At 41.0% G+C, this 11,969-nt stretch overlaps 2 protein-coding genes across 2 annotated transcripts; one reads left to right on the forward strand and one right to left on the reverse strand.

Annotated features, from left to right (window-relative positions):
* The first annotated feature begins 1,064 nt into the window (after nucleotides 1-1,064).
* Nucleotides 1,065-7,157, forward strand: LOC116246203 (glutamine--fructose-6-phosphate aminotransferase [isomerizing] 1). Its single transcript, XM_031617946.2, has 11 exons — nucleotides 1,065-1,482; nucleotides 1,903-2,075; nucleotides 2,582-2,690; nucleotides 2,858-3,000; nucleotides 3,951-4,115; nucleotides 4,629-4,989; nucleotides 5,079-5,329; nucleotides 5,416-5,530; nucleotides 5,932-6,187; nucleotides 6,292-6,460; nucleotides 6,785-7,157. The coding sequence occupies exons 1-11, from the start codon at nucleotides 1,239-1,241 to the stop codon at nucleotides 6,866-6,868; spliced, it is 2,070 nt and encodes a 689-aa protein (XP_031473806.1). The 5' UTR covers nucleotides 1,065-1,238; the 3' UTR covers nucleotides 6,869-7,157.
* A 284-nt stretch (nucleotides 7,158-7,441) lies between these two features.
* Nucleotides 7,442-10,716, reverse strand: LOC116246495 (co-chaperone protein p23-1-like). The gene is made up of 6 exons (XM_050075650.1): nucleotides 10,161-10,716; nucleotides 8,628-8,808; nucleotides 8,353-8,506; nucleotides 8,217-8,254; nucleotides 7,995-8,049; nucleotides 7,442-7,782 (listed from the first exon to the last, which is right to left on the reverse strand). The coding sequence occupies exons 1-6, from the start codon at nucleotides 10,163-10,165 to the stop codon at nucleotides 7,709-7,711; spliced, it is 507 nt and encodes a 168-aa protein (XP_049931607.1). The 5' UTR covers nucleotides 10,166-10,716; the 3' UTR covers nucleotides 7,442-7,708.
* Between the last annotated feature and the right edge of the window lie 1,253 nt (nucleotides 10,717-11,969).

Genomic DNA, 11,969 nt, shown 5'->3' on the forward strand with positions numbered 1-11,969 from the left:
CCATCTCAATTCTTAATCACCCATTCAATTAGTTTAAGACAGGCTGTGCATGAGCCCAGTCCAGTTCGAGCTCGGCGCCGCGGCTTGGATCATGTTTTCCTCAACTTGAACTCGAGCTCGACCTGATTCTATAAGTCAGTCTATGAAGCCTATGCTTTCGACTTTTGATTTGATGTTGCTATGTGGAATGAATACAATATCCATACAAAATTATTCGAGCTCACTTGAGTCGAGTCGAGTTTATGCAACCATGAAGACGCGGTTAAGTTCTCGAGCCATATTATCAGCTCATGCGGTCGAGGCCCACTCTATGGGCAGTCTTGCTTAGATATTAATTCACTCTCCAACTTTTACGGGTGTTGATGACAGTTTATTGCTTCCATGGCTTTTGGCTTTGTTGCTTCACGAGCTAAGATTCTCCATTGTCAGTTGGCCGTTAATGTTATTTCTTATATTTTATAAGAAGGGGTTGGTTGGTCGTTTTCCTATAGGAAAGTAAGAGTTTGGCGAGTAGAAGGTCATTTGGTATAATAAAAAATTACACACCCTCACATCAGCCAATTCTCTACCCCAATTAAAGGGGTTAGTTGCTAATTTTCAGTCTTAATTAAGCATATTTTCATTACCTAATGTCAAGAAAATGCAATTCGAGCATGCAACTCTTAATCTTCCTTCATTCAAGTTTCCAGGCGAGCTAAGGATTACCCCTTCGTCGAGAAAGATGGGAAAAGATAGAGGGACAAGAACGGGTGCACTTAAAAGTTCTACGTTTGTCTCATTGGTTAAAATAATTATGAAACATTTTCGTAAGAAAACGAGTGAAACAAACAGGTCCGACTGTCCATCGATACGAAAACGAGTGAAACAAACGGGTCCGACGGTCCATCGACGTCAAAAAGAAGCGAAGAGGTTACAGAGTTCGTTAACGTTCTCCCATCGTCCCGTAAAAGGGCAAATTATAGGACGCATTAATGATATTTAGTAAAAAATCGAGGGCGTATCTGAAAATATTTCAAAAATTTATGGTCGGCGTCGGGTTCGATAGGAAACGTCGGCATCCCTTCCCTCGTCTACTTTTCGCTCGAACGGAACGGGAAGCGTCGGTTTCTTCCTCCGTCCCTCTTTGACTCCTTCGTTTCCGTTGAAGGAGGAGAGAGGGAGAAGAACCCCTACAAACTCACTATATCCTGGTCTGGGAGACCTTGAATTTCGTGCATTTCTCGAGTCGAAGGAGGAAAATGTGCGGGATCTTTGCTTACCTCAACTACAATGTCCACCGCGAGAGGCGGTACATCCTCGAACTCCTCTTCAATGGCCTCCGTCGCCTGGAGTATCGAGGCTACGACTCTGCCGGCATCTCGATTGACTCTGACTCCGTCCCGAGCGCTGATCTCGGGCGCAATTTCCCGGCGAATTCCATGAACCCCCTCGTCTTCCGGCAGGAAGGGAAGATCGATCAACTCGTGCGATCCGTTTATGAAGGTTCTGCCCCTGCGGATGCCCTTCGAGTTACTGCTGTTTGGGATTTCACTTTTTGTTTTTCAGTTTTTTTTGGGTGCTCGGAAGTTGCGGTCAGAGCGATGAGTTCTTTCGCGTTTTCGTTGCACAGGATTTTTCAGATTCTTGTTCCCCTTTCAGTGAACACGTTTTTTCTTTCTCTTTTTACCTTTTTTGCATTTATTGCAAGTTGTTTCGGGGTGTTTATGGTCCATCAAGAATTTGATTCAAACCGTGCAGTTTCGGAACTTAGATGTGTATAATTTCAAATGATTGTTTAGATCGTAATATGCATCTCTTTACTTTTCCTTGTTTTTCTCCTGATTTGTAGTTTTGCTTTCGCGTAGCTGTTGCAATTTCTAATTCTGTTATGCCATTATCTTTTCCCAATTTTGGGGATTGTAGAGGTAGATGAAACAAGGTTGGATTTGGATCAGACGTTCTCGGTACATACTGGGATCGCTCACACACGATGGGCAACACATGGGCCGCCATCACCCAGGAACAGTCATCCACAATCATCAGGAGAAGGGAATGAGTTCTTGGTTGTTCACAACGGGATCGTCACCAACTATGTGGTATGCAATTTTGTTTGTCGTGAGTTCCTTCCTTTAGTTTGAAATTGGAAGAATAATCGCTGATGTTCAGGGTGATAGTCATAAACTGGAAAAGGACGGCAAAATGTGTGTAATCCTTCGCAATATAATTTGTGAAGATAACGAGTTTTATGATGGCATTGTATGCCTATTTGCTTTTGATTCAGTACTTGAATGCCACAAATTCCATAATGTGGTTACTCGAAATTCACCAAGTATCTTGTTCTGTTCCCAAATTCCATAATGTGGTTACTCGAAATTCACCAAGTATCTTGTTCTGTTCCTTGACGTGCTGTATCCTTCTTAATTTTAAAGGGTTACACCTTTCGGGTTTTCGTTCTCATATTCCTTTCAAACATTTTCTTTTGTTATTTATCTGGAATTCACCAACATTGGTTTATTTTCCTTTTCTAAAGAAGTTCTAAGAACCTATGTACATAGGCGTCAGTTTAACTTGATGGTGAGTTCTTTTGTTATATCATCATCAGGTCTTGAAGGAAACGCTGGTGCGACATGGGTTTAAATTTGAATCAGAGACAGATACAGAAGTAATTCCGAAGTTGGCAAAGTTCGTCTTTGACAAGCTATCAGAAGAAGGTGATTTTCTATCTCTTCAGCTCTCTTTTCCCCCCCTGCCCCTCCCCCTCTTCTCTCTCTCTCTCTCTCTCTCTCTCTCTCTCTCTCTCTCTCTCTCTCGATCTATATATATACACACACACACACACACACACACACGAATCTACGTTTGAAACCATATTTTGCAGGTGGCCGGCCTACCTTCAGTCAAGTTGTCTTGGAAGTTATGAGGCAACTGGAGGGAGCATATGCGCTGATCTTTAAGAGCCCACACTATCCAAATGAGTTGGTTGCTTGCAAACGGGGGAGTCCATTGCTTCTTGGACTAAAAGTAAGCTTTTCAACTACAATGTGGAAAGCCTTCACGTTTTTTGAAAGCGACATTGATGTCAACAAGATGTTAACATAGATGATATTTTAGTGTTCTCCATTTTCTGGCTTCGTTGATCATAGACATTCTAAAATTCAATTTAATAGCTCGTGCTACAGAAGTGGACCAGAGACCTTCTATTGCTTTTACTTGAATCAGTAATCTGACTATCTCAAGCTGCATACAAGCCTAGCTTTGTTGCTTTTCGAGATTATGTGTGTCTTTTTATGTGGGCTCTTAAGTGCTAGACTCGTGGTGACCCTTTTGTGAGCAAGTATAGCCTTTTTGCTTTCTGAAGTAGCTCCATGAATCTCATGTGTGTTTTTGTGTGCGCTCTCTTTTGTGGTTGGTTTCTGTGACTAAAGCATATCAAAGGGGGTGGACATATAATTTTATAACAAACTTTCACAAGGCTTCGGTGATCATAGACATTCTAAAATTCAATTTAATAGCTCGTGCTACAGAAGTGGACCAGAGACCTTCTATTGCTTTTACTTGAATCAGTAATCTGACTTTCTCAAGCTGCATGCAAGCCTAGCTTTGTTGCTTTTTGAGATTATGTGTGTGGTTTTGTGTGGACTCTTGAGTGCTAGACTCATGGTGACTCTTTTGTGGGCAAGCATAGCCTTTTTGCTTTTTGAAGTAGCTCCATGAATCTCATGTGTGTTTTTGTGTTGGCTCTCTTCTGTTGGTTGGTTTCTGTGACTAAGCATATCAAAGGGGGTGGACATATAATTTTATAACGAACTTTCACTGAATCTCTTCGGATATATGATGACTTCATGACCATTCTACCAAATGGTCTTCTGTCATTCAAAGTTTCACAGCATATTTCGTTTTATTTTCCAATATCATATTTTGTTCTATTTATGAAAACATATTTCATGATTTCATCTCAACTTCGATTGCAGGAATTCAAGGAGAACTCAGATGGCGGAACCCCATTTAATGATGTCAAATTCCTTACAAAAACTGACAATCCAAAAGAACTTTTTCTGTCAAGTGATGCCAATGCTTTGATTGAACACACAAAACAAGTATTGGTGATTGAGGACGATGAAGTTGTACACCTCAAGGTATATCAGTGTTAGTCATTCTCACATTAGCAGTGTTAAATCATTCTCAATATTGGTGTCATATTGCTTAGTTGTTCTCAATTTAGCAGTCTCAATCATTTTCAATATTGGTGTCATATTGCATGCAGTAATTTGTGGTTTTACCCAAATTATGTGAAGAACTTATTACGTTACAGGCTATAATATGCTGCCATGTATTGATAGTGGTACCACTTTTTTTTACGGGATACATTTTTGTTGTTGTGTATTCATAGTGGCATCGACATATCTTGCCTGTATGGCAAAACCAGGTGTGCTTGAATGATGGAGGAGAATATCTGAGACAGATGCTCTTACTCTGTCAAACTCCCCCTCCACTCAAACACGGTGTTCAATTTCTCATGATATCCTCCACCAAGCAACGTTGAAATTGTGGTTTTATCCCTCAACTTTGGTCATGACACCTTGATGGATGAAACAGAAATCATGGAAGAGAACTGACTGAATTGCCATTTGGTCAAATGTAATTGTCAGGATGGAGGAATTTCTATTCTCAAGTTTGACTCTGATAACGCTAAAGCTACTGGTGGCCTGCCTCGACCTGCATCAGTGCAAAGGGCATTATCCATTCTGGAAATGGAAGTTGAACAAATAAAAAAGGGAAATTATGAGCATTATATGCAAAAGGAGATTCATGAGCAACCTGAGTCCCTTAAGACAACAATGAGCGGAAGGCTTATACAAGAAGGTCCAGGGAAAGTAAAGGGTATTCTTCTGGGAGGGCTTAAAGATTACCTGAAGACAATTAGGCGAAGCCGCCGCATCGTCTTCATTGGTTGTGGTACTAGCTATAATGCAGCTTTAGCGGCTAGGCCATTTGTGGAAGAGCTTTCAGGTGATCTTATGCTGAATACTATTAATGATATACTTGTATTTTTCTGGGTTTCCCACAGTTTGTTAATCAGGCTTCTTCCATTGCAAAAGGTGTTCCTGTTAGCATGGAAATTGCAAGTGATCTACTGGACAGACAAGGCCCAATTTATAGAGAGGATACTGCAGTATTTGTCAGTCAATCAGGAGAAACTGCGGACACACTTTTAGCACTTGACTATGCAAAAAAGAATGGTGCACTATGTGTTGGCATAACAAATACTGTAGGCAGTGCCCTTGCCAGAAACACACACTGTGGTATTCACATTAATGCCGGTGCTGAGATTGGAGTTGCTAGTACTAAGGTATCTATTTTTCTAAATTTGCAGAAAAATGAAAATTTTCATTTTTCTTTGTCTCTCTAAACTGGATCAACCTACACTTTGAACAGGCGTACACCAGCCAGATAGTAGTAATGACTATGTTGGCCTTAGCAGTTGGGGACGACTCTATATCAAGTAAATCAAGGAGGGAGGCTATCATTGACAATTTGTTCGACCTACCAAGTACGTAGATTCTTTTATTTTTTTGGATGTTATCATATAGTCATTTAGGTTTTATTTGATAATTGAAGATCTTGTATACCTGTCCCGCTACTCCCTTTTTCTTTTTCTGTTTTGTATTGGATAGGCAGTCCTGTTGAAAGACCCAAAGTCAAGGGCATTGATAGCTACTGAGCAGTATGGCATTCTTTGAGAACTAAGATACTGGCTGAGATTCCGTAAACTTATTTCAATAGTAGTCCATTGCGGCCTCTCAAAACAGTGACTAACAAAAAAGTCAGAAAAAAACTTGTATTTTCACATATACATTCGAAGAACAAGGGAAGAACTTAGTTATGAGTAGGCCTTGTTGTTTGATCCTGCAACCCAGCAATCCAAGCTAATGATTTCTGGTTGGTTGACAGACAAAGTCAGGGAGGTCTTACAGCTAGATGACGAGATGAAGGATCTTGCGAAGTTGTTGATGGATGAACAATCACTCCTTATGTTTGGCCGGGGTTATAACTATGCTACCGCATTGGAAGGTGCACTGAAAGTAAAAGAGGTAGCTCTAATGCATAGTGAAGGAATGCTTGCAGGTGAAATGAAACACGGGCCATTGGCATTAGTAGACGAAACTCTTCCCATCGTTGTCATTGCCACCCGTGATGCTTGCTTCAGGTAAGAATAGTTTCCTTCCATGACACACAAAATCAGGTTTTCTTGCATTTTATTTACGTTCTTATTATGCCTTTTCCTACTGCTTGTTCCTTTGTCCTTTTCAGCAAGCAGCAGTCCGTCATCCAGCAACTTCATGCACGAAAAGGTCGGCTGATAGTTATGTGCACCAAGGGAGATGCTTCAGTTGTGTGCCCAGGTGGATCATGCAGGGCTATTGAAGTGCCGGCGGTCGAGGATTGCCTCCAGCCTGTAATCAACATCATACCATTGCAGGTAATCTGTTTCTGGGTGCTGTTGCTTCTGTCTAGATTTTCCTGGTCTTATGAAATTGCTCGCCATGTCTGTTCTAAATTTCCTTGTGCATAAACCTTTCTCCTCTCCAATGCACTTGCACCTAATAGCGGAGAGCTTTTGCCATCAGAAGACTGAACCACCAACGTGGCTTATAATAAACTTATCTGCACCTTGCATACTAAACTTATCTGCACATTGCATACAAGAGGAAACATGTTGCTGAACTGCGTTCCCCTTCTTTTCAATGATATAATTGAACCCTCGTGTATGGCTCATCATTTATAACTTTTTTTTTTGGGGCAGTTACTGGCCTATCATCTGACCGTTCTTCGAGGCTTTGACGTCGACCAGCCCCGGAACCTCGCAAAGAGCGTAACTACACAGTGAGGTGACGAAAAGCGGGCGACATCCTTACCCTCTCTCCCGCAAAAGATGAGCTCATGCTGCAGTTGCGCGAGAATCAGGCCGGGCGTTTGTTATGCAACGGGCCAGACGAGTTAGTTTCCTGGAAGCCCCCTCTCAGAGCCACAGGTTTCACTATTCATGTACGTGAAGATTTTGCGTCACGTCCCGGTCGCTTGATTATTGCGTCGTGGTACTCGTTTCCGTTGTAGCTTTCCAAGAGAGATTCTGCACGGTTTATGCCTTATTAAACAAATCAAGCCTCTTCCTACCACGTCTTGCTTCCTTTAACCGCTTCAACACGGCATTTCCAAGCAAGGAACATCGAGTGGCACTAGAACCGCGACTAAATAGACAGAGCGCCTTACCAGTGATAAAAGAAAAAGAAGAAAACCAAAAAGAAAATGAAGGAAAGTAGATCATCGCAACGTAAACAACTTGGAACGAAACACTTCGCATAGAATTCATGATCCAAAACTTTTCAGAAGCCCAATATCAGAATTCTCTACAGTTAACACCACAGGAATGAGCAGCATTCTAAAGGAAGAGGGCGCAACAGAGGATAAAAAACTTCATTTCGTTCTCAGGGTTCCCAAGGTTCCAGAAAAGCACTCAAGCTTTAGCTTTATCAGTAGCCGACGAAACAGGTTCTTGGAACGAAACACTTCGCATAGAATTCATGATCCAAAACTTTTCAGAAGCCCAATATCAGAATTCTCTACAGTTAACACCACAGGAATGAGCAGCATTCTAAAGGAAGAGGGCGCAACAGAGGATAAAAAACTTCATTTCGTTCTCAGGGTTCCCAAGGTTCCAGAAAAGCACTCAAGCTTTAGCTTCATCAGTAGCCGACGAAACAGGTTCCTCCTTCGTCTCCTCTTCTTCCCCTTCGTTTTCTTCTGCAAAGCCCAAATACCATCATCAAATTAAAACCGTCTCTAAATTCAAAAACTGCAGACCATCTTCCACCAGATGCATCAATAAAGGGCCATCAAAATAAAAAGCCGACAACCCCTTCTCACTGCAAAGAGGCACAGGTGATAGAACCTGCCCAATTTTCAACAATGGTGCTATACATTCTTGATGATGGAAGTTATGGGCAAGCAGGTACCTTCATCATCCTTAGGCAGATCCATATCGAAATCGTCACCACCCATGGCCAGCTTCTGCAGTACAAAGATTGGTAATAAGAAGACTAACTTCTTGAAATGCAACTATAAAATAAATATTTAACAGACACTTAAAGCTGGTAAAAGGATAATCTCCTCCAATCTCTCTTTTATCTTCTGTTTACACCTCCTAGTTGTTCCTTGTACATGAATATAGAACATACCGAGAAATCCATGTCGCCAAAGTCCATATCTGCTCCACCTGAAAGATAGCAAAAACAATCCAAGAAATAGACATCAGAAACCAGTTTCTGATTAAATAATTAACCAAGATAATTAAATGTCCAACAAAAGCCATACCCTTCTCATCATCTTCGTCCACCCACTTGTCCCAATCCACTTTCAGGAATGCAGGTGGTTTGCCTTCCTGCTTTACTAGCCTGCTCCACCATTTCTTCTCAGCCTTCTGTATCACATAGATGATGCTCCTCACACCAACATTCGCTTTGCTTTGCTGGAATAGTTCAAGAAGCTCATCAGTACACAAATCTGGAAAAGAAACACCAATAAATGTGCAACCATGTAAAGAAGCGACCAGTAACATTAATATTAGCTTGTGACTGTCTGATCTATACCTCAACGTCAATTTTGTCAAACAACTCAAGATCAACTTCATAGGCGACATTATCCCTAGTCGCATTAAACAAAAACTTTCCTTCCGCTTCAAGTTTGTGCTTCACATCCTTTGCATCAGGCAACTCAACGGTGATGTAAACCTTATCAGATCGTTGTGCCCACTTCACTGAAGGGTGACGACTGCAAATAAAATGTTCTAGCAGCTATTAGCCAAAAAGCAACACATGTTCGATCAAAATTTCATTCCTCACTGAATAGTGAATACCCATGGATACAATTTAATGACTTGCAGCATATAACTATGCATCTGGGCATCACTAATATCCCCTTGCACATGGCACAGAATGGTAACTGAATCAACATTCATTATACCATTCCGACACTCCATTCTTGTGTGTGTGTGTGTGTATATATATCAGCAAGAGAGAGAGAGAGATGCTGCTTCCAGCTACTTGAACATTGACTAATGACCACAAAATTACACAACAAATAAAAGAGAATGCTCAAGACAGCCCTTGATGGCATACCATCACTACCCATTCAGGACCTTTCCTCACTATCGATGCATGGTGTAAAATAAACATGCTTGTACCCTGATATGGAACCAAACGTGGCCGTTCCTGAAAAAGAACCTCCCGAAGGTAAAGGCAAAAAGACAGAAACGGACAGGAGGGTGACGCCTTATCAAAAAAACCTTGATGGAGAATCTTGAACCGTTCAAGGACAAAAGAGGGGGCGGGGGGGGGGGGGGGGGGGGGAATGGAGAAGCGGGAACACAAGGAAAAGGACCAGTCCAAAAGGAACAGAAAATAAAGTGAGCTACACAAAAGGGAAAAGGTAGAAAGGGAAAAATACAACTCCAACTCCAGACCGTCGAGAAACACAACCGCAGAACATTTTGACCATAAACGACGGATTGATATTGGAAGAGACCTACCATAAAATCATTCAAAAAGATCGAAGGAACAAACAGGTGAGACCAAAATCCACATTCTGAGAGAGTTGGGAGAGAAAAAAGAGAACACTTAAGAAACCCAAAAGCAAGCAAGAACATCAATAATGAACTCACTGTGACAACTAACAAGTACAAAGCATGGAAGAAATAAGCACGAAGGACAACAATAAAACGACAAGAAAACAAAAAAGAGAGAAGTAGAATCAACTTCCCAACCACAAATAACCTCCCCAGAAACATATCAATTCAGTAGAAACTCATTTAACAAATCACTTATTAAGATAATGAATCTGAACACCAAGTCCCACCTCCCAAATCTGATAGAGCAATCACTACACGTGGGGAGAACCAAAACGAGAACTACAGTACTCACCTTAGGAGAAAGAAAACTAAAAAACAAGACAAATTAAGAACACCAAAACCACAAAACCTCGGAAGAGAGACTTGACAGGAAGAGCAGTCCATACATGTTGATCCAAAGCAGAAACAATTTTAGGAAGGTAAGCAGTGCAGAATAACGATGCAAAGCGGGCTGTCATGCAGAAAATAAACCAAATGGGCAGTCGGGAAGGCGTACCTCATTTCCAAAAGCAACTGCGTAAAAGTCAGAGATAGAGAGAGAGAGCCAGGGAGTCGTGAAACAAAGAATGCGGCGAACTTGCCCGAAGGGCCCTTTTATTATAAAGCGGTAGAAGTGTACAAGAAAAGACCCGAAGGTTCCAGAACAGGAGAGCGTCGCGGACCAGAAGACGGCCATTTCTAGGACGAGAGTGACCCGTCCCCAGGCTGACGATGGGGAGAGGGGGCTTAGGAGGTAGAGACGGAGACCATAACCGGATAGCCGCACCGCATCGGGCCATCGGCCATTCCACTTGGGGTGAAAAGACCGTTCCACTTGGGGTCAAAAGAAGATTTCGGATTTCGGATACAGATACACGAACCCGTTAGGTTTGGTAAAAAAAAAGGGGTTTAGTCCGAGTAAATGAGCCGAACCGAGCTGATAATACTAAGTAAAACGGGGAAGCGGACTGAACCAGGCTTTGATCGGGTTGGACCAGTCCTATGCCAATTCTTACCCACAATTCAGAAACCGAAAGAAGTCGGACCACGTTTGACTCGATTATGCAGACAAGGCCGAGCTCGTCTATTATAGTAAAGATAGTACGCAAGTACCGATTGGTATCAGAAAAATAATATCTCATGAAGATGGAATGGATCACACACGAACTAGATAGCACTTTTGAGTGAAAATAAATCAAATCCCATTGAAGCAGGTTGAATTTGAACCATGAAAGATTAGTAGTGCTAAATTTTTCATTCTAAAAATTAGGGCACGTTTAATTGTCGGGTGAAATTTAATGGTAAATTTACCATAGTAAATTTTTCTAAAAAAATTTACACGATGAAATTTCTCCCTCTTTCAATCTGAGGTCTTGTTTGATACACATGAAGAATTTAACGTAGTAAATTTAACCATGTTTGATGCATACAAAAAAATTAACATGATAAATGTTGTTTTTTTTGTGTCTTCTCCTCTCCAAATTTGACATGCGAAGAAATTAGAAGATGATCTTCCAAACAACAAAATAATTAAGATGTATTCCCTACCATCCAAAAAACAACAAGGGCAAAATGTTGAGGGTGTATCACCACTAAAGGCATCACCAGTTTACCCTCAGTACTATCAAACACATTACTAAAACCCTCCACTAACACATTACTAAAACCCTCCACTAGAGGATATGCATTTTGTTGTGTTTGAGGAAAATGTTTTGTTTCTCAAGAGTTGCATCATATAGAGATTGTGTTTCTAATTATGAGCTAAACCCAAGTGAGATTTCCTGAAATATTTCCATCATTTTACAGGAGCTGAAGTTCTAAATTCATACCTATGGATCTTCGTGTTGTACTGATTAGAGCATTGTGCATGCCTATTCAGTGCTTTTCCAATACGATGTTCATCTAGTAGAGTAGAATGATCCTACAAGCAGCTTCTGTATTTTTCTGTTTATACTCTCTCTCTGTCGCTTTATACAAATAGGTGCAGCAGTAAAACCATATGTAAGACTTGATATGAATTTGATGGTCATTCAATAAAATGGAGAAAAACAGAAAAATTTTTGCTTCAACCAAAAGTGATAACTTTTTGAACATACATTCGAAAGTGAATATTTTGTGCATTTTTGAAACGATATTGATGGTACAAGTTTTTCATCAATACCGAACACCTTCTGATGAAACAACAGTAAGAAGCTCAAAATAATCAAGTAGACTACCATACATCTTGCTGGCATGGAACATTTACCACTTCCCCAAATCCCCAAATCGGAACTCCAAAACGGAACTAAAATTGAACAAGAGAGGTGAAGAGAGAAAGAAGATGAAC

Source organism: Nymphaea colorata, chromosome 1 (assembly GCF_008831285.2).
Source record: "Nymphaea colorata isolate Beijing-Zhang1983 chromosome 1, ASM883128v2, whole genome shotgun sequence".
NCBI lineage: Eukaryota > Viridiplantae > Streptophyta > Magnoliopsida > Nymphaeales > Nymphaeaceae > Nymphaea > Nymphaea colorata.